The 23,315-nt window shown below is 42.0% G+C and overlaps 1 protein-coding gene across 1 annotated transcript in view; it reads left to right on the top strand.

Moving 5' to 3' along the window:
* LOC120561221 (anthrax toxin receptor 1-like) overlaps positions 1 to 23,315 on the top strand; it is a 57,890-nt gene that overhangs the window by 13,538 nt on the left and 21,037 nt on the right. The window contains exons 7-14 of the mRNA XM_039804251.1: positions 1,693 to 1,761; positions 3,537 to 3,617; positions 6,381 to 6,441; positions 7,720 to 7,818; positions 18,233 to 18,302; positions 18,418 to 18,496; positions 19,799 to 19,894; positions 23,020 to 23,061. Of these exons, the coding sequence (XP_039660185.1) occupies positions 1,693 to 1,761; positions 3,537 to 3,617; positions 6,381 to 6,441; positions 7,720 to 7,818; positions 18,233 to 18,302; positions 18,418 to 18,496; positions 19,799 to 19,894; positions 23,020 to 23,061 (597 nt within the window). The remainder of the gene's footprint in view (positions 1 to 1,692; positions 1,762 to 3,536; positions 3,618 to 6,380; positions 6,442 to 7,719; positions 7,819 to 18,232; positions 18,303 to 18,417; positions 18,497 to 19,798; positions 19,895 to 23,019; positions 23,062 to 23,315) is intronic.

Below are 23,315 nucleotides of genomic sequence, written 5' to 3'. Positions count from 1 at the left end.
TAATCAGCTTTGAGTGCCCTCTGACATGTTGACGGCTGGGACAAAGTGGGGCTGACGTTTCCAGTAGCCAGGGGCAGAGCAATGGGGGTGGGGGGATGTTTTAGAACGTCGCAGAACCAGCCTGTCTCAGCTCGACTCAAACCAGCTGATGGTTTCGCTGCGACTCAACTGTTCAAGTCACAGAGGCTGGTTTTAGAACGTAACAGACGTCACCTGTTTCAGCAGCCAATAGGGAAGTCAGCTGGTAAAGTCAGGGATAAACTATAGAAATAAAATGAGCTATAATCCATTTTATTTTACAAACAGCTGGTCGATATGGCAGAGTTTTAGATGGAGCCTCAACGACCGCCCGATAGCACAGTAACATTATATGGTCAAGCGAGATAGAGAGTGAGAGAAATAAAACGTGTTTTCACCGATTCATCACTGGAAATGCAACTCTAGCAAGCACTAACGTTATCCACGTTCATATTTACATGAAACAAAAAAGCCTAAAAGTCGGAAGTTAGGAAGGAAGTGAAAAGAGTGGTTGCTATGGAGATGATATACCGCCTCGTCTCGTCTCATTGGTGTGAACTGTTAGGTTTCAGAATGCTACAGACCGACGCATTGCAAGAAGTTGCAAGTTTCAACTTGTCTCATCGCGAATCTTTGGTCTGAACTGGACTTTACATACAAAACAGGATGTCGGCTCTACAGGATGATGCTTTTCCTCGGCAAATATCATGTTTTAACCAAAGGACGTCCAGATTTGTAGGCATTTTATTAAAAAATAGTGCACATAGCTGCCGTAAATGGAGCACCCCCCCCCCCGGATCCCGCCTAGGTTTGGGCTGAGCTCTGATAGTTTACCATATGTGGCTCCGCCCCTGGTCTCCATGCTGCAGTCTGTGCTCTCTTCTCACACCTTTAACATTCTGACATCCAGATAGAAAACATGATTACACGTTATCCTCAAGGCAGGAAATCAAATTGTGTGAGGAATCGGATCTCTACTGAAAAATTTGGTTTCAAGATTCAAGCTTAGTAATGCTGTTTTACGCCAAATTCCTACCCTACCTAGGATATGTAACTTCAAAAATAGAAACATCAGACGGTTTTGAAAATGAGTCATCCTCAACATTTTTGAAGACAGTTGGATTCAAAACAAACAATGGTTTCCTCTGCAACTTTCAGGTTTTTCCCAAATGATGTACAGATTTTCATTCTATTATCAAATGGCTTAAAAAATAGTGCATATAGCTGCCGTAAATAGAGCATGCCCACGGACCTGGACCCCCCTCCTAGGTTTGGGCTGTGCCCCGAATGTTTACTACGTCTGGCTCTGCCCCTGCCAGTATAGCTGGAAATGTTCCACTTGACTAGGAGGTCTTAGGTTGCCATTCAGTGTCAGCCCTAAAAGCCACATGCATCACTACTTGTAAACTATCATTTATAACTTGTAACTAAAGTATGTGGCTTGTATAATCTGTTTTGCATTCAGGCATCTGTGTGACATTTCTATTATCATGAAGTCTGAATAATATTATTCACCAGGAACACGGTGTTGCCCAACTTCTTGTGAAATCTCGACAAACACGAGTCCTTTTTTTTTACGATGTTTTGGGTGATGTTATGCAATGCAGAGGTGTAATTGATCCCAGGTGCTGAGCTTCTTCCCTTTTTAGCTGTAAATCTGTGTATATTTGACAGGCCAACCGTTCCCGAAGCCTGGGTGCCTCTGTTTACTGCGTGGGCGTGAAGGACTTCAACGAGACGCAGGTATGTTTTTAGTCAGTGCCTTAATGTCTCATGACGTCTAAGCTTCAGGGAGTCAAAGAGTGAATTTTAAAGGTCCCATGACATGGTGCTCTTTGGATGCTTTTGTATAGGCCTTAGTGGTCCCCCTAATACTGTATCTGAAGTCTCTTTTATATAGACCTTAGTGGTCCCCCTAATACTGTATCTGAAGTCTCTTTTATATAGACCTTAGGGGTCCCCTAATACTGTATCTGAAGTCTCTTTTATATAGACCTTAGTGGTCCCCTAATACTGTATCTGAAGTCTCTTTTATATAGACCTTAGGGGTCCCCTAATACTGTATCTGAAGTCTCTTTTATATAGACCTTAGGGGTCCCCTAATACTGTATCTGAAGTCTCTTTTATATAGACCTTAGTGGTCCCCTAATACTGTATCTGAAGTCTCTTTTATATAGACCTTAGGGGTCCCCTAATACTGTATCTGAAGTCTCTTTTATATAGACCTTAGGGGTCCCCTAATACTGTATCTGAAGTCTCTTTTATATAGGCCTTAGTGGTCCCCCTAATACTGTATCTGAAGTCTCTTTTATATAGACCTTAGGGGTCCCCTAATACTGTATCTGAAGTCTCTTTTATATAGACCTTAGTGGTCCCCTAATACTGTATCTGAAGTCTCTTTTATATAGACCTTAGTGGTCCCCTAATACTGTATCTGAAGTCTCTTTTATATAGGCCTTAGTGGTCCCCTAATACTGTATCTGAAGTCTCTTTTATATAGACCTTAGTGGTCCCCTAATAAAGCTTTCCTTAGGATGTGCCATTTCTGTGTCTGTAGCTATTGAGGAGGAGAGAAGGGGGGGGCAAGGTGGAGGGTGGGGGTGTGGCCTTGACCAACTGACACATTGCTCGTTTGAAAGCCATGATGTCTCTCTCTCATGGGTGGGCCAAATTCTCTGGGTGGGCAAAGCAGAGAAAGGGGAGGTAACCTTGCTCCTTATGACCTCATAAGGAGAAGATTCCAGATCGGCCCATCTGAGCTTTCATTTTCTCAAAGGCAGAGCAGGATACCCAGGGCTCGGTTTACACCTATCGCCATTTCTAGCCACTGGGGGACCATAGGCAGGCTGGGAGGAACTCATATTAATGTAAAAAAAAAAAACTCATAAAGTGATGCCATGAGGTGCCATGCCATGGGACCTTTAAGCTTTTAAATAAAACTGGGGATTTTAAAAACATTGAATTCAATTCAATTTTATTTATAGTGTCAAATCATAACAAGACGTTATCTCAGGACACCCCCCCCCAAGACCAAGCATGTGGTGCGATTGAAGGCAGTGCTTTTGAGCAGTTATGAAAGGGCTTTCCATAAAAGGCACAGTTCGCCCCAATTTAAAAACAATCCACTTATATCAGTCTAAACTATTTATACATCCATCAAACAGAGCTAATGAGCCCCTGGGCTGTCAACTCTCTTCCCAGTGAACTGAAGTAAATGTTTAAGAGTTTAAGAGATTAAACAATGACATTAGATGTACATCAAATGTCTCAAAAACAATTTAAACAGCATTATCCACGTATTTGGCAGGCGAGTGATTACAGTGTGAGTAAAGGAGACTTTTTCTCTTCATTATGTGGCGTGAAAATAGTTTGGTTTGTCTCCTAAAAACATGAAATGAGGTATTATTGTTGATTGTGTTCATATGAGTCACCGCTGTAATCTGTCATGCCGTCACCTTAACTAATTCTGTGTCTCGGATGAATCAGCGTGCAGTTGTAATAACGTGTTTCCTCTCCAGCTGGCGAAGATTGCTGATAGCAAGGACCATGTCTTCCCTGTGAACGATGGATTCGAGGCCTTGCAGGGAGTGATCGACTCGGTGAGCATTTCAAATCTGGCCAGCACTTGTGTTGAATATATCACCAACAACTGGTGTAATGCATTGCTTAGTAATTAGTCTCGCTTTGCCAGACCTTCCTCCACAGCGCTGCAAAGGAGGGTCTGGCTAGTTTATACAGCATTCCGTGATGGGAGAAAAATGTGCTCTGGTTTATTGGCATTTCTTTAAGCCTATCACAATCGTCTTGGGCGGTGCTAAGCGCCGGACCGAGCCATGGTGCCTCTGCAAAATAGCCTCGGGAAGGAACTTGCAGAGATCTGAGGAGCAGTTAACTATAGCCCCATAAATCCACCGGAGTTTAGAATTCCAATACAAAGAAAGCCCAAGGTAACGGACAACCGGCTGAAAAGAAGGACATCAGGTGGAATCCGGACAGTCGCGTTCTCGTATACAGGCGCCGCCGTCTTGGGAGATACTGTCTTTCTAAACTATCTTTTAAATAAACTGTCTGTACACTTACAATGTTCTCAATGCTTCGGTTAACATTTAAGGACCCTCATTATGCTACTGTTGAAGTGTGGTGATATTTTGAGCCTTTTTAGTGGTATAATACTATAATACTAGCGTTGTAAGCTAATCAGCGGTCCGTGCTACTTTGTTTCAAGATACAAACACATTCGATTAGCATGAAAACATGTCCCAGAGAACGATCGAATGGGTACAGATCAGTTATAAACCCCCTAGGTTAATTTTGCGCTGGAATTGTCCTTTAATGTTTCCATGACGACTATCCAAAATTTTAAAGTGGCAGACTTGAGCCTAAAGAAAATGTGTAAATATTTCTAAGCAGAATTTCAATGCTGCATTCTGATTAAATGCATAATGTTTGCAGTTCTGCAGTTTGGCTGTGGTTGACTCCTCCTGTAAGGTTAATTATTGAAAGTAATATAGTAATATAATGAGTAAAGTAACTAATTACTTTTGATAGTAAGTAACACTTCCTGAGTAACTTACCCAACACTGATCGCCAATAGTACCATTGAGAATGTAGGCTTAACGTGTCTTAGAGCTCCACAGAAAATCCTCTTGCTTTAATAAGTACTGCATCTAATCTCTGCCATCACTTCAGTTTTAATCCGTCAACATGCTGCTCAAATAGCAAACAGGAAACAAGACAAAACAAGTTTAAAGCACGATAAGTTATTCCATCCATGAAGCCCGGCCAGGGACAGACTTCCACGAAAAACCTGCTGTGACTTTCCTGCTTTTGATCATCACAGCTGATGTCTGGCCAAACACGATCAAAGCGTGTGCTGTATCTCTTAAGACCCACCTCAGTGGTGTTGACTTCAATTTCTTTGTATTTGCTAGCTGGAGAAAGGAGAACCAGTTTGCCGTGGGCTGTTGTCACTGGGATACGAGGTTTGTTAAAAGGTCAGGCATCTGGAGCAGATTAACAGAAAACTGAAAGCTGTTGCCTATCATTTACGTGAGCGGGGCACTGGGTCACGACTCAGTCTTCTTCGTCTTCAGGGTTACAGTTGGTATGTCCTGGAGAGCAGAACGTTCACGAACATCTGCACAACACAAATGAGAATAGATAGAAACTTACGGTCCAGAGGCCCCGGTGGCAAAAGGTTAATTAATAGGCAAATAAAAGTCATGGCTGTGGCTAAACCTGTCATTCAGTTTATGTAGAAGAGTAGAAGAGTATGGTAAAGAAGCAGTAAGCTGAGACTGTTTTTAAGTCTCCTTGTTCAGGCTGGTTTTCATGAATCGTTCGTACATACAGCTACGAAAAGTAATGCATTGTAATGCATAGAATGTATTCCACGTTTTTGTTACTGTCAGCATAGTCCATATCCTCGATGTTCCACTTCTGGGATTGGTCCGTTGCAGACGGAAATTCCGCCGGATTTCACTCATTTAGGCCGGATATCCGTTGCCTTGTTCTTTCTTTGTGTTGGCACTTTAAACTCTGGTGGATTTCTGAGGACTATGGTTAACTGCTCCTCAGATCTCTGCAGGGTAAATCCAGACAGCTAGCTAGACTATCTGTCCAATCGGAGTTTTCTGTCGCACGACTAAAACAACTTTTGAACGTACACACAAAACAAGTTCCTTCCCGAGGCTATTTTGCAGAGGCGCTGTAGCTCCATCCGGTGCTTAGCAGCCCCCATGACGACTGTGATTGGTTTAAAGAAATGCCAACAAACCACAGCACGTTCTTCACCCATCTCGGAATGCTGTGTGGACTAGCCAGACCCTCCTCCTCCGCAGCGCTGTGGAGGAAGGTCTGGCAAAGCGAGACTACTGTCAGCACCACAATGAGAGAGTGTGAGAGAGGGATGTCGTCAGACTGGATGGGTCATCAAACACAGGGCTTTCAAGCCAGGGAGCGGAGGTCAGGTCCCAGAAGGAAAGGTTTATGTGAACAATGTTTTTTTCTAATCTTAACTAGTTGTTTTGGTGCCTAAACTTAAGTGCTGTCGCTGCATGATGGTCACCTTTTGTCGGATAAACCATAACGGCAACAGCCGCTGAAACGGTGCTCTGTACCTGGCTCACAGTCACCTTTTGTCGGCTAAAATGAACTGTAAAGACCGCACGACTTAATTGTCATGTGGCCGGCAGTCGCCGTTAATTCATACGATATCAAATAAATCGTTGTGCATACATTTTCGTATGACATCCTACAAACCCATTATGAGAATGCATTGTTTTGTTGGTACGTTTAGGAACTCTCCACCATCTGAGATTTGCTGGCTGGCTGCTAAAAAGTGTTTCCTGTTATCTCCTCAGATCCTGAAGAAATCCTGTATCGAGATCCTGGCAGCAGAGCCTTCTAGTATCTGTGCAGGAGGTAAGACAAATTAGATTTAGCTCCTGTTCATCCACACCAGGCCACTGAATGCATGAAATCCGACAGTAGCACACCTTAGTCGGCCCTACATGATTTAACCCGGTTTTAAACTGGCTTCCTATTGTATGTGTAAAACTAATAATTGCAAAATCAACTGTTTTTCCCTCTTCTTTTTTTCTGACTTCATTAAAATCCAATATGTAGAAAGGTATTGGCGTGTCAACTCTTCCCTTTACCACATATTGGGCTTGCATATTTGCTGAAGGTAAAAAGAAAAAAAAAACAGAAAAAAACATTATTATTACACCAAATAAGGAAATATTTTGTTTATATATTACATATATACTACTATACACTACCGGTCAAAAGTTTGGGGTCACTAAGAAATGTTCATTCCACTCCATTATAGACAGAATACCAGCTGAGATCAGTTGCATTGTTTTTTTAACCAGGGCAGCAGTTTTCAGATTACATTATGTGCTTACATAATTGCAAAAGGGTTCTCTTAGTGTTTCCTCTATGTTGATTTGACCGTGGTGGCCCTCCCCCATGGCAACATTTCTGCCCCCCACGGTATCAGAAATAGGGCTGCATTGTTAGAGTGCATGTCGGAGAACGTTTGTATTGTAGGTGCATTATTTACATGCTGAAGTAGTTACACTGCATTAAGATAATGTAATTAATAGTGAGTTTATTGTTATTTGCTACAGAATGCTTAGCCTATATGTCAAGATCAAAGTTGGCCTGTATAGTAACTCAAAAAATACAGTTCAATCACAACAGAAAATATGCCTCATTGTGTGTGTGAATAGAGGTGAATAAATATATTAGTTTGTGTTGCAGCGAAGTGTCAGTTCCGTCACTGCCCCCACTGCTAAAAACTGTTAGTTTTTTTAAAAATGATATCAGGTTAGTAATCAGAACGTGCCTTTGGACACATTGGATGAATGGTTGCTGATAATGGGCAATGTAGATATTGCATTAAAGATCAGCCACCCACTCAGATCAGCTGGCATTCTGTCTATAATGGAGTGGAATGGAAATTTCTAAGTGACCCCAAACTTCTGACCGGTAGTGTACATGAACAAATATTGACCTAAAAGTCATACAGACAAAGAAATGTTATCCTAAAAAACAGTGGTGATGTTACCTATGTAAACCAAACTTCCTGTCGCATGTCTCAACTCCAGTAACAGAAATTGCGAAAGACCCTTTTTCTAATAGCGTTAGTGTTGCATTCTTCTGCTTGACGTTTGCGTTTCTCCTCACCTCGCTCAGAGTCCTTCCAAGTGGTGGTGAGAGGCAACGGGTTTCTCCACGCCCGCAACGTCGAAAAGGTCCTGTGCAGCTTCCGCATCAACGACACCGTCACTAAGAGTGAGTGCAACAACACTCTTGATTCACTGTTTTCATCATCACACACACGAGTGTTTTGAGTACACATCGACTCAGAGCCGATCACTCTTTTTTTTTTATTTACAATAAAAACAGCTGGAATAAACACATGCATGCAGGCAGCTGGGTCTAAATTACAGCTAAGTGAGCTTCCCAAAAGTCAAACACAAAGTCAGCCGCACAGCGGGAGTCCTCTGTGATCAAACAAACAGTCGTGCTGGTGTAACGGACTCATGCTTTTGGGTTTGTTTTAAACAACACGTTGTGTAATTTTACAGGCAGTGTGGCGAGTACCACACGCTAGGCAGAAAAAAAGAATGCCTTTAGGATACAACCAGTCACACCTCCAACCCCCCCCCCTGTCTTTTATTGGTGGCTTACTGTAATAGTAAACAGTCCAATAAAACATCATGACATGGATGTTTGCCAGCATTTTATCCTCAAGGGATTTAAACAGTGGAAGAGTGCAGAATCAGCTCTTTATTGGACGTCACCGACTACGTTTACATGCAGCCAATAACCCGTTCAAAACCGGAATATTAGCAATAACCCGGTCGCGCACGGCCATGTAAACACCGGCAAAAACCCGAATATGCTACCTGGGTTACCCCTTTTCTAACCCGAAATTTTGGTCATGTAAACGCGTATCGGCATATCCCCATCACAAGGAACATTGATTTGTGTTCTGCGCATGTTCTATTCGCGTCCCTCCGGAGCTGATACGCAGAGCTTCGATTTTTGCCGGACGCCGGAGAGCTCCGCAGCGAATCAGCACACTATAATCTTTATATTAAACTGTCTGTACACTTACAAACTTCTCAATGCTCGTGTTTACATGTAGGGACCCTCATTATGCTGCCGTGGAAGTGTGGTGCTATTTTGAGCCTTGTTAGTGGCGTAGAAATAGCGATTTCTTTTCACTTTACCCGTGCCCCAACGACTAGCGTTATAAGCGGTTTTCACTAAAACTGGTCACATTCGATTAGCATGAAAACATATCCCAGAGAACGGTCGAATAGGTACACATGTCTTATTAACCCCTAGGTTCATTATGCGCCGGATTTCTCCTTTAAGACGATATCTAGCCTAATATATCGATGTCGATATAATATCGATATATTGCCCAGCCGAACTCTCAGGCCTTTTCGTAATGCTTTCATTCAGAGTGTGAGGTGGGTGCAGAGATGGATACAACCAGTCCCCCAAAGTCTTTTACTGGTGGCTTACTATAATAGTTGTTAAATCCACTTCCTAACAGGCATGCCTCAGCAGCTGCAGGAGACGCTTGTCTAATTACAAACTAAATGTTTGCTCCTCTGGTGAACAGACGGGTTTCTTTTTTAATCTGTCGGTATTTCTCTGTGTCGTTATCAGTCAACTGGAGTTCACAGTCTCCCATACTCTTCACAGAGGAATGTAATACCTTTTTTTTTTTTTTTTAATCTGGAAAATTTCTGCTGTCAGATTTTTTTTTGCTTCCATCCAAGTGGTCTGTTTTGGAGTTTAGAACCATTTGGCAGGATGGTTTACCATCTTTTCTGCTCTCTCGTGTTAATACTGTATTTGGTATGCAGGATAGCACTCGAGCAGTACTTTTCTATTAGCTATCCAGAGGGACTCTTTAAGTCTCTTTAAATGGCGGTTGCCCAGGAATCTCGCACTTTAAATCAGCGGCGGAGCAGGGGGGGTGCGGGGCTTCTGGGGATCCAGCCCCGAATATTGTTTAAAATATCTTCCAACTTTGTGTTATATCCCCTCAGTCTTCCTGATGCTGTTTACGCCAAATTCCTACCCTATGTACTGTACCTTATTTTATAGTTACATCAATTTTTGCCTCTCTTTAGGCGGCAGGAGTGAAAATGAGTTACTCTTAACATTTGTTGCGTTCTGTTATCTGAATGAAGACAGCTGAAGAACAATTAGATAGCCTACCAAATAGGATGTCGGCTCTACAGGATGATTCTTTTCCTTGGCAACTATCATGCTTTTACCAAATGACGTACAGATTTTTCAGGCATTCTTTTATTAAACGGTATGAAAAATAGTGCATATTGCTGCTGTAAATGGAGCATGCCCCCGGACCTGCCCTTAGATTTGGGCTGAGTGCCGAAGGCAAGGCAGCTTTATTTGTATAGCACATTTCAGCAACAGGCCAATTCAAAGTGCTTTACATAAACCATTAAAGAGCAGATAAAAATGATTAAAAAAATTAAAAATAGATAAAATACAAGAATCAAATTTACAGTGCAGTATAAGTTTTTTTTTATCATTTATTATACAGGAAAGTTCAAAGTAACATTAAGTTACGGTATAAACGGGCCTGACTCAGTTTAAAAACTGGTTTCCAGCAGGTTCCTGTTAACAGAGTCCAACTCTGGCCTCCCAGAGGACTTGTGTTTTCTGTTGTTACTCAGGTTCAAAACCTGGCCTCCCAGAGGACTTAACCAGTTCCAAACTGGGCCTTCCAAAGGACTTAACAAGTCAACCGAGTCCAACTCGGGCCTCCCAGAGGACTTATACTTTAAAACTCTTAAGTTCCAATCCTGAAGGTTTAGAACGTCTGGCTCCGCCCCTGCTTTATGTCAAATTTTTTTAACAAAGTAAAGTCCTCCCAGTGTTAAAGGAGAATTACGGTCGATTTCAACACGTAGCTCTGTTGTTTGTAAATTTGGAGTGCTGTCAGTAGCGAGAAAAATGAAAACAATCGGTGCTGCCTACACCGTGTTATCCTCCTGCTAGCGTTAGCACCCAGGAGGCTGAAACAGGGCAAGTTTTAAACGTGCTTTTAGCCTCTTAGGCCTTTTCGTAATGTTCAAGATGGCATTACAAGGGCCTACCCATGTGAAGTGATTCCTTCCGAGCAGGGCCGGTTCTAGCCCTTTGGTTGCCCTAGGCGAGATTGAGTTTTGCGCCCCCCTCCCCCCCAGTCTTGCATTACCAGATCTCCACAGTGCTGTGTCAGCAATAGAGTAGCAATGTATGTTCATTTTAGTTTCTATCTTCCATGTAAGTTAGATGGCACCAACATTTGGTCTAATCATAACTGGTCTGGCAACCCAAAGGCCAGTTTTTTGTTTCCAGATTTGTGTGCATGGTGACTTATGATGGGGGGGGGGGGCTGGGGGTCCACCCCCTGAACATTTTGAGCATTAAATACTTCATTTCCTGCATTCTGGTGAATATTTATGCACTTTATTTTTTTTAATTTTTTAATTTTTTTTACCTTTTTCTGAATCATTTTATGCTGGAAATATCTTTATCTAAAGGGAAACAGAGATTACAATCCAAATATGAAAACATCATGGAATATTTTGCAGTAAGGCTCTCAGGCATTCTGTATTGCTTTCATCTGTTTATTCTCCTTTGGATCGATGTTTCTAATTATATCTGAGTCAGCACACATGTAGCCTAGGCATCATTTACTCTTCCCACTTTTGCTTCTTTTGTTGAGGAAGTAACCACCTTAAACGTGCATATTAAAATGATTCACCTGAATGATATATGAATTAAGTTTAATGAATTAATAAACCTCTGGACTGTAATATTTCAGATGTGTTTGAGCAAGATTTCTGCTCATGTTCAAAACTTTATGCACATTCAAAATACAGCATATCTCATCTGTGTTCTCTGAGGTTTGGAGGAGTTGTGATATTGTGAGAAAAATAAAGTGATAATGCAATAGGCTACTACAAGAATAAAGTCAATATATTTCAGAAAATAAACCACCTGCCACCATAGTCTGCTGTGCATTACGTGATTGCTCTGCTGAGACGGTAGATCTCAGACCTCCTGACAGACACAGACGCCCCGCGCTTTTTGGACGCTGGTCTCTGAATGAGACAGCTGAGGGAAGTGGCTGTAGGCTAGCGCGCTCTATCGGAGGTGGAAACACAAAACTATCGCGAAATAGGGACACATCTGCCGCAGCATGCCCACAGCAGAGCGGCTCCATTATAAACCTGAAGCTGCACAGACCAGGGAAGGGCGCTACAGCAGTCCTCGTGTTCGTGCCGCTGCTCGCTCTCTATTTCTACAGCGAGAGGACACCGGCTTGACGCACAGCTCTGCTTCAGAGCTCCGTGTGTTTGAGTCTGACCCGTAGACTGGAAACGTCGCGTAATGAAAGGTTGACAAGTAAACGTGTGGCTGAGGGGGCGCCCTAGGATGATCATGTTTAATAAACACGTTTTATTTCGCTTGTCATTCATAATTCTATTATAAATGGGTAGACCTAAGGGCGTCACGGCACCCCCAACACTTTTGACGCCCTAGCAATAGCCTAGGTCGCCTATAGCAATCGCCGGCCCTGCTTCCGAGTGAACACAGTGAATCTGACTGCAGTAGATGTAAAAAAAATGCATAAAAGTTGTGCTAATTCAACTCTGTTTAGTTCCTGTGTTGAGACGGCAAGACTTAGGGACCGTCTACAAACTACAACACCGAAAAGAGATTACAAAAATATGTATTAATTTAATGATTTAACAAGGTAGTGTCTCCAAACTTATCTCAATTATAAATTGTCTCCTGCTAGTTGTACTACAGCACTTACCTTTAAAAAAATAAGCATATGCCTATTTTTGAAAATATTTTTGTATCTGTTTTCGGTGTTGTAGTTTGTAGACAGTCCCGAAGCACTCATCTTACTGCCGTCTCAACACAGGAACTAAACAGTGCTGAATTAGCACGACTTTCATGGATTTCTTTCACATCTACTGCAGTCAGATTCACTGTGTTCACTCGGAAGGAATCACTTCACATGGGTAGGCCCTTGTAATGACATTTTGGACATGTTAAGAGGCTAAAAGCACGTTTAAAACTTGCCCTGTTTCAGCCTCCTGGGTGCACACTGTATTAGAAGGATAACACGGTGTAGGCAGCACCGATTGTTTTCATTTCTCTCGCTACTGACAGCACTCCAAATATACAAACAACAGAGCTATGTGTTGAAATCGACCGGAATTCTCCTTTAGTGAAAGAATAACAACTCCTCCGAACCAACTTCCTGCAGACAAACAGCGCTGAAAAAAAACAATCAGAAAGCATCTCTTCCTGTACACCATTTTAATCATAAAAAAAAAAATACATCTTTGTGCCCTCACTGACCCCCCACCCCCCCTCCCGGCTGATCCAGTCCTCTGCATACTTCGCAAATATGTTGAAACGGTACAAAAAAAGGTAAGCAGCAATATGTAACTGCATGTGTTGAGCAGATGAATCGACGTTTGAGTTTGTGTCTCCAGGAAAAAGTAGCAGCAAATACAGTCGGGCGGGCTGGGATTTGGCAGGCCCGGTCCTGAGCTGTCTAATGTTTTGGTGACAGATGTTGCCATGGACTATATTCAACAGTGTGGATAATGGGAGATGGGACTTTAAATAAGTAGTTCAACATTTTGGGTAATATATTTATTTGCTTTAATGCCAAGAGTAAGATGGGAAGATTGATACCACTCTCATGTCTGTAAGCTAAATATGAATCTACAGTGAGCAGCTGGTTAGCTATAGCTAAGCAAAAAGGCTGAAACAGCTGGCTCTGCTTTGCCTAAAGGCAACTGTTGGGAATAATCTTACATTCCATTCTGTGAGAAGTTGGAAGAAAGTCGTTCTCACCCATTTTATTTGTATCCTAGAGTGCAACGCTGTTTTCCTATCTGTGTGAAGAGACCTTGAGACAATCCTTCCTCCCAACCGCACTCTCTTATCTTACTACACCTCAACTAAATGAATGAAGCGATTGCTGGAGCATATGTATATCCTTGGGTGCAGTGGTGTAGTCTAGTTTTTTGTAGTGAGTATATTGTGATTTTTTCCCTCAGCCTCATTCCTGCCCTTGTCCCAGAGCAACAACCCCATACATTTTTTGTAACATTACCCCGTATAGCATCAGCCTCATCAGGCTGTAGTTTCTGTAACGAAAATAAGAGTGTAGTTTGAGTTGGCTTCACATAAGTTAAAGTGCTCATATTATGCCTTTTGGCTTTTTCCCTTTCCTTTATTGTGTTATATATCTTTTTTTTGTGCATGTTATAGGTTTACAAAGTGAAAAAGCCCCAAGTCCACCCCAAAGGGACTTACCATCTCCAACAGAAAACACTGTTCACAAACTGCTCCAAACAGCTCTGTTGTAGTCCAGCCTTTACTTCAGAGACAAACGTGGTCACTTTGTAACACACGTTATAATGCTCGCCTAGCTGCTAGCGTGGCACGCCCTCATACTCTGCTTCTGACTGGCTAGTAGTCCTTACCTAGGTACTGTCAGGGCATGCCCTCATATTCTGCTTCTGACTGGCTAGTAGTCCTTACCTAGGTACTGTCAGGGCACTCCCTCATACTCTGCTTCTGACTGGCTAGTAGTCCTTACCTAGGTACTGTCAGGGCACGCCCTCATACTCTGCTTCTGACTGGCTAGTAGTCCTTACCTAGGTACTGTCAGGGCACGCCCTCATACTCTGCTTCTGACTGGCTAGTAGTCCTTACCTAGGTACTGCGCATGTGCGACTCCCAACAAAGATAGGAACAGAAGTGTGATGCCTCACTCTGTAGCTAAAACAGTGAGCTCAACACACAGGGTGAAAAGAGGAGCTGCAGTGCAGTGCAACAAAAATATGGTGTTTTTTTTGAAAATTAAACCATGTAAACCTATTCTGATATAACCTCTAAATACAATTATGAACCTGAAGATGAGCATAATATGAGCACTTTAATGTCATGTTTGCACAGAGAATGACCGCCAAGAAACCGTGTTGTTATCCCTAGGTGACTCGCAACACAGACAATATGGTGGTAAATGGTAAATTTATGACCAAAATGTTACGTATCCTTGTGCTTTTGGAAGTGGGTAGATGGAAATTCTTGACCTTTCCTAGAGGGTATATGGCGTATACCTGCGTATCACGTAGACTACGCCACTGATTGTGTGTCTCATTTAGAACATTGTGAACTGAACCCTGCTTCGTGTAACTTGGTTCTCCGAGCGCTCGCCACTGCTTTCAGAATCAACTCACAGGGGTCAAGCCAGTAGGTGATAGGATTCCTGATGGAATTGTTTCACAACAGTATCTGCCTACCAGCACCTCTAAAGCTCATGTTACATCTTGTTTGTTCAATCTGTAAAAAAACTGAAATGTTAAATCATAAATTTGAGGTGTTATTTTCTGTTTCTCCTCATCGTGACGACAAGTCGCCAGGAAGTTACTGCACCTGGCCAAGAAATAGTCCCGCACAGAAGAACGTGTAAAAACCACGATTTTTACTTTTCTTTTATAGTATGGATTAAACAAACGAGATTTACTATAAGGTGAGCTATTATTGAACTTAATATATATATATATATATATATATATATATATATATAATAAATATTTTGTTACCTTTGGACAGAGCCAGGCTAGCTGGTTCCAGTCTTTATGCTAAGCTACGCTAACCATCTTCGGGCTGTAGGTTTATATTTAGCATAGAGCGGTATCAATCTTCTCATCTACCTCTCGGCAAGAAAGCAAATAAGTCAAAGAGTCAAATGCGGTTGTAGCTGAGTCTTATGATTTTAAATGAGACCGTCCTCTCCTGAAAAACACCCACATAAGTCGTTTGTTCAAGCAGCAATTAATAGTGCGTTCCATTTGTACACGGAAGTCGGATTTTCCGAGGTCAAAGTCGGAAACACGCCCCCTGACCTCAGATTTCCAAGCTCGAAACTCAACCTCGCAGTACCCAGAGCTCAAAATCCAACATTCTATCTGTGGACATGTTGCTATAGTGTTTGTATGCACAAAAAAACAGCGTCATGCGTTGTTATCAACCGGTATTGCTAACAATGGCTAACCTGGCTAGAGCTGAACCCCACTTTGAAAAATCAAGACTTGCAAATGGAGCACAATCAACCTCCGGTGTGATGTTCCCAGCTCAGAGTTCAGAGGTAAATGTAACGCATTATAATGTTACGATTTATATTTAAGTTTATAGTGACGGCGCCTTTAATTGGCTGTATTAGTTATGATGGGAGCAAAGCAGGAAGTAAGGTGACGAAGTGTAAGAGTGCCAAGTTTCCTTGTAAGAAAGCAGGTTGGGGAGGTTGATGGGTCAAACAAACACAAGACTTTCACCTGGGAGACCCGGGTTCAAGTTTTTTCACTTTACGGAACAAACTTTGTTCTGTGAGCTGTGACGTTTTGCATTACTGCGTATCAGGAAGTGAAGTAACGTCTGATTTAAACCCAAACCTAACCAACCTGCGACCGTTTCGCGTTATCCACGTGTTTAAAACTGTAACGCGGTTACATTCTCAGGTTGAGATATGTTATATATTTCCTGCCACCGCTAGGGGAGCTGGTTTCTGAAACACTCCTGTGGGTCGTATTAGAGGGGAGGAAACAAACGACCGATATCCTCGTACGTTTAAATACTTTTACGATAATTTCTTCAACAACTCAAAGATGCTGCCGTTTTCCCATAATCGACAGCTAAGCTAAGCTTACCATATCCAGGCTGTCGTTACCGTACAGCGGTATCAATCTTCTCATTTAACTCACGGCAAGAAAGCGAATAAGCCAAACAGTCAAACTAATCCTTCAAATGCGATTGTAGCCGAGTCTGATGATTTCAAATACTTAACGTAATGCTGCCGTTTTCCCATAATCGACTGCTGAGACCACTACAGACCGTCCCGGTGAATAGTCTCTCAGAGATTGCTCATCTGTCATCATCGGAAGCAGTAATTCCCATTAACTTAATGGTTGAACTGTGGGCACTTGTTCTGTCTGCACCTCACAGTAAAACATGACCTGTCTCTGGGCTCGGGGAGTAAACAGTCCAATAAAACATGATGTTTGCCAGCATTTTATCCTCAAGGGATTTAAACAGTGGAAGCGTGCAGAAGCAGCTCTTTATTGGACTTTACTGTAGTTTGTAGTTAAGAAGGCGATGTGAAGAAAAAAAAAATAATCTAATATCACTATATTTTTTGACCAAATACATCAATGTCAATATTGCAGCGATATTGTAGGATTGACTATTAGTGCTTTCACAACATATTAACACTTGTGTTGTCTTCCCTTTGACCATGAACTTGTTGTCCATCCAGGTCAAAAGTGAAATTGAATTTTTGGTTTTCAGCATTTTTGGCTCTTTTTTTATGCTTTTGACACTTTTTCAAATGTTTTTGTCACTTTTTTCAACATTTTGTTTTAAATTCATGGTCAATAAACCTAATTTATATGACATTATACCTACTTTTTAAGTTCAAAATGCAGAAATTATGACTTATTTTGACTAATAGTTAAGATCAAAGGATGTTGAGTGGATCACAGACACAGAATGTTATACAAATTTAATAAAACACCCAAAATTCAATGAATGTGATCATTAAATTTTACCTGCACAGAACACACATCCATGCATCCATATTATATTTGGGCATTTTGGTTCAAAGAAACCCATATTTCTGATATAAAACAACTTTGAAAACGGATCAAATTTGACCCGAGGACAACACCAATGAGAGGTTTCCTAAATAACCACCAATAATGTGGATACAATGATTAAGTGGGAAAGGCAAATAATAGAACAGCTAGTAAGTCTGACATCACTCTACTGTGATCCAGCCTTTAAAATCAGGAAAAGACAACACTTGTGTCATATCATGATATTACGATATCCAAAATTTAAGACGATATCTAGCCTTAAATATTGATGTTGATATAATATCGATATATATATTGCCCCGGCCTACTCTCGGGCCTTTTCGTCATGCTTTCAGAGTGCATTCTTAGTGCGAGGTGGGTGCAGAGATGAACTCTGAGCGAGATCATATCTGGCCCATTTTGAGCTGTTTTTGGCAGCGTTGATCTTCCCCTCCCCTCCTCTCTCCCCCCCCCCTCCAACCTGCGTGGTGTTGCTGGAGAAGAGCGGTCGCGACCCATGTGGCTGCTTGTGTTGATTTCCTCAGTTCTGGGGTATGCTCTCCTCCTGCCAGGATAAACACACAGGCTTGGGCGACGATGCTTGTTGGAGCCGCTTTCCTAAAAGCCAGCTGGACGAGGCGAGGAGCTACAGCAGATTTGCCTGAAAAACAAAAAAAGCGGTGTTGATGTTGGTGTTCCTCAGAGTCATACAGATGTCTTCAGCTCAGTCTTCTTGTCTTGAAGAAATGCTCCTCTCAGACAGTTTGTTATTTGAGTGACAGTGAAAGATGTGACATCATTTAACTTCGGTCAACATACTTATTCAATTACAATGAAGCAATGTGGCATTATTCATTCATTAAACTAGTACTGTAACCCGTCGTGATGTGGGTAAATCTGGTTTGAGAGCTTTATACGTCAGTGAATAGGGCTGACTGTTACAAGACTGAAATGTTTGGCCGATTCCCTTCTTCATGACCCCTTTCCCTCTCCTTCTCTAGTGGTGAAGCCTTTGATTGTGGAAGATACGTATCTCCTCTGCCCTGCACCAGTTCTCCAAGATGAGGGGATGTAAGTTGAAGTTGAAATATATTAACACAAATGTGAGGTTTCGTATGACGCCGTGCACTCTTGTTTTTCTAAGGCACCGCACACAGCCCAGACATTTTTTCTTTCTCTTTTCCAGGGCAGCGAACCTTTATGTCAGTATGAACGAAGGTCTCAGTTTCATCTCCAGTTCAGTCACCATTACCACTGTGGGCTGTGTGAGTACAATTGAATGCACCAGCAATAGATTAGAAACTAATTTCTTTTGGGTAACGGTGCATACCAAATGTAATTAAAAATGTCTAATAATGTCTAACTGATGAATTCAGTATTTCAGCTAGCTCTGAATCACAGTATTTAAGTAGCCTACTGATTCCAAACCAAAAGAGACTACAAAGAGCTTTGAAGTTGGTCCAGTATTGAGCGAGAACGCTGTAACTAGCAGCTGTGAAACAGGGCTGTGATGTAACCATAGGTCAAATGTTCATCGACAGTTCCCGTCCACTAAAAGTTCAGTTTTTGCCGCCGACAGGCTCAGATTATTATTATTAAGTGGGTTATAAGTGTCTGACAATATTATGCAAAGGATCCCTGCAGAGAAAGACTTTTTTTTAAGATAATTTTTTGGGCATTTCCTCCTTTAATGGATAGGACAGCTAGATATGAAAAGAGGAGAGAGAGGGGGAAGAAATGCAGTAAATTGTCACAGGTCAGACTCAAACCCTGGACCTCCTGCGTCGAGGAATTAACCTCTACACGTGCGAATGCTCTACCAACTGAGTTAACCCGGCCACAGAGAGATAGACCTTCTTGTTAAAGAGTAAGATCCTTTTTGTTTAACATGAAACAGCCCCAAAATCACCATCACCAAACTCCACCAGACTCCATGTAAATAATCAGGACTTTTAGCGTGTATAGAGCCAGCATATTTCCACATGTAAATGGGTGAATTAAGGGTTTATTTCAACCAAACCAGAGTGGTGATTGTTGGACCAGTGGAAAGATGAACCAAGACGGCTTTTGGTAGTTTTATTTTGTTTCTGTCGACTTTGAATGAAGTGTGTTTTACGATGATATAATCACTGTTTATCTGGTCTGGTGGGTTTGGGGATAGATATTTTGGGTCTGTTTCATGTTAAACAAAAAAGGATCTTACTCTTTAACAAAAATATCTATCTTTGTAAGGATCCTTTCCATAATGTAACTTAGAATAATAATCAGTCAGTCAGTGGCAAAAACAGCACTTTTAGTGGCATGAAATTCAAGGGCCGCAATTGCACAGTAGAACGTTGCATTGTAACTTGTTTCACCGCTGCTGACTGGTCTTGCTAAAAACTGGACCAATTTCAAAGATCGTTGTTCTCATCAGTCACTTAGACACAAAAACATTGGAAAATAGCATCCAGGTTGAAGAAAAAAAAAATACAAAGTTACCCTTTAAGCCTAGAGAAACGGTTTAGGTCTTTTCAGTGCTCTACATGTTCAGAGAGTGTGTGTCGACGTGTCTGTCTCTGTCACAGTCTGATGGGACCATCCTGGCCGTAGCGCTGCTCATCCTGATGCTGCTGCTGGTCTTGGCGCTCCTCTGGTGGTTCTGGCCTCTCTGCTGCACTGTGGTGAGATCTCTTAAACACTAGGGCAATAATAACATGCACACATGCCGCTTTACAGATAGCTTCTGGTCTGCTCTTCTTACATTTTAGATGGCTTCAAACACTTTTGGAATGCAAAGTGATATTGCTGGCAGACAATAAGACGGAAAGAAATGTCTTTTCCAGGTCTGTTTTGTCCGGCTAACGCCCCCCTAAGGCATCTCATTAACCTTAACAGCCTTCCCATGGTGAGAAGATTAGGGTCTATGAGCAGGGGCGGAGCCAGACGTAAACATTCAGGACTCAGCTGAAACCTACGGGGGCCCGGGGGACATGATTTTTTTCCCCATTTATAGCAAGTAAATGCACTATTTATCAAGGAGATGAAAAGAGGAGATAAAAGAATGCCTAAAAATGTGTACATCATTTGGGAAAAACATGATAGTTGCCATGAAAAAGAATCATCCTGTAGAGCCGACATCCTGTTTTGTATCCAACTGTTCGTCAACGGTCTTCATCGTTCTGAAATCAGACACCGCATTCTCGTGAACGGGTTCGTACGCTATTGTGCGAAAACTCATGCACAACCAATTCGTATGATATCCTATACGAAAATAGACGCTCGCCAGCTGGTCACGTGACGCCCGGTCACATGACAGATAAGTTTAGCGGCCTTCAATTTAGCCGAGAAAAGGTGGTTGGCATGCGTTGATGACAGTTAAGTTTAAGCGGGCAAAAGGACTAGTAAAGATTAGTAAAAAAAAAAAAAGGAAACATACAATTTCGTCATCATACCCCCTTTCGTCATCACCACCCAACCACGGAAATCAAGAAAAGATAACAGTAACTACAATATTCCAGATCATTCAACAAAATAGACAATTAACCATAAACCAAATAAAAATAATTATGTATAAATGACAACACCATAAAGTTCAGGTACATTCCCCATTTTCTAATATAGACATCCAATCTGGCAAACTGTTTATATGATGGTTTTTTTAACTGCAGCAGCAATCTAGATTGACGGCACCCCTTCAAAGATCGTGGTTTGGTGTGGAAACACCGGCCCCCTTTAGTAGAACTCCCGGGACTCGACAGGCTTTAGAGCTGTAATCGGGCATTAAAAGCTTTTTAAAAGCCCGAACCCGTTTACAGTCCGACATTATTCAAATGTGTGCACGCACACACGGCTCTTTTGCCTTTTGTCAAGAATGAGTCATTTATACATTTGACTTACTACGTACTTTAACAGAATGTCTTTTTGCATTTCACATAACCCACTGGCTCAGTATTCTCACTATGCACATGGTCAAAAGTTTTCCACACCTCAGACTTTGCTTTCTTTGCCGGTGCATCCAAAACGTAATTGCCAGAGGACAGCCTCCTCAGCATCCATTTTTCGCGCTAATTGAAAACGCATCACCTGACCGCTCATTTACCGCGCAAGCCCGAGCCCGGCCCATGCCGGCCCGAGCCTGTGTAAAATGTTAGAAATGAAGACCGAACTCGTCGGGTTCTTTTGGGTTCAGGCAAAGATCTTCAGCTCTAACAGGCTTTCTCTGGTTGAAATTCTTTTGTTCTCCCGGGACGCGAACTCCCCTAACCCTAACCACCCCCCCACTCCGCCCCTGTCTATGAGTCAATAAGGGCGTATGGCCCTTTAGGATCTCTGGAGCTGAATTTAGGCAGCTGCCAGAAGAGGTCAAGGCCACAGGGGAACGCGTGTTTAAGTAATTATGCTGCTGTTGAAAAAATTAGTGTTTCCAGAGGTCATGGCAGGTAACCTCCGAGTCTCACCTCTCAATAATGGGAGGGGGACTAATTTGAATACCCAGCTGTGTGGGTTAATAACATTCAAATAGGCTGTTTTGGGGTTGATGTCTTTGTTATGAGATTTTTAGAATCAAGATAGCTCGCCATGAATAAAAAAGTATTGGTTACACTTTACTTGAAGGTATCTACATAAGAGTGACATGACACTGTCATGAACACATGACAGTGTCATGTGTTCATGACAGTGTCATGTCACTCTTATGACAGTGTCATGTCACTCTTATGTTGGTACATTTAAAATGAATCATCTCATTTTCGAGGGGGTCCTTAAAACAATTAACCAGTAAATACAAAACACAAAATACATTCACAAATACATACATCACACACAATGTTATGACCTTTATCTTCTCTGGATCCAGTAAAAAGAGTAAATGGGCCAGGAAAAAAAAAAAAAAACATGCCTGTGCCTGTGCTTAGACAGGGGTCCACCTGCCAGCATGACACTATTTCAGCAAACTCTTACGAACAGCCGCTCGCTGTCAAAATGTGTATTTCTCCTTTCAAACGAAGAGCGCAGTGTCTCTCTTCAGAATCACATCCAATGTTTCCAGCGCTGGAAACGGGAGAGTTGAGAGCTGCCAGAGAGAGATGTCAGCTTTTACAACATGGCTGTCCCTCCATGTACTTTTTTTCTGTTCTTGTCCATTAAGTTGCAAATTCAAGTCTGTGCAGCAAGTGTGTTTAGGAAAAAGCGATGCGAGGTTACCATGGGGAACCGTTTCGTGTTCCAAGCTTTGGAAAAGCATGGAGGAAAAATCACAAATAGGAATCAGAATCCCTTAATTTGCCAAGTGCATTTAATGTAGAAGGAACTGCCTATATTAAACTAGAATAGAAATACACTGACAGCTCATGTGGTGACGGGGAAAGAAAAAGAAACAAAGTGTAGGGAGAGTGCAAGACGTAGACTAAACTGTACAGGCTTAAAATTTGTGATCATGCTGTGTGGCGGCTGTACAACGTACTCAAAAAGTGAAATTCCATGGATGACATTGCTTCACACGGAACATATCATACAGTGTTTATGAGCCTGTTATTCTTCCCTTCTCCTAATCAACAACCTCAGGCCAAAAAATCTGGATAGAACATTTCTAGGCCAGCGCAACGCTCTTGTAAAGAAGTAGACTTGTAGGAAAAAAACAATTCCTCAGCCATGTGTTGTTGTGTAACCACCTTGTTGACACATTGCTGTTGACGTGCAGATTGTATGAAAATTTTGATACATGCGTTTGTGACTTTCGTTGTCTAACAACATCCCCCCCCCAACATCTCCTCTCATGCAATCTCTTTTTTTTTCTTCCTCTCCACAGATCATCCATGAACCCCCGCCACCGGCTGCGGACGAGAGTTCGGTAGGCGCTGCACCGTCTTTTTTCAGCCGGTTTCATAGGACTCCAAAGAAAAGCTCATTATTTAAGATTCAGACAGCTGCCGGCGCTTTAGGTTGTGCAATAGTTCAGTTTATGCGGACATTCTAAACCTCAATGACCATGTGGCGTCATTCACTCGCTTCTCTGCAAATTAAAACCCTCTGATTTCACTCATTTAGTAATTCATCCAATGTGAGTTAACGCCCTCTTAGAATAACAATGAAATCCCAACCCAA

Source organism: Perca fluviatilis, chromosome 6 (assembly GCF_010015445.1).
Source record: "Perca fluviatilis chromosome 6, GENO_Pfluv_1.0, whole genome shotgun sequence".
NCBI classification, from domain to species: Eukaryota; Metazoa; Chordata; class Actinopteri; order Perciformes; family Percidae; genus Perca; species Perca fluviatilis.
The sequence above is the reverse complement of the archived record's forward strand: the minus strand, read 5'-3'. Positions and strand labels throughout refer to the sequence as shown.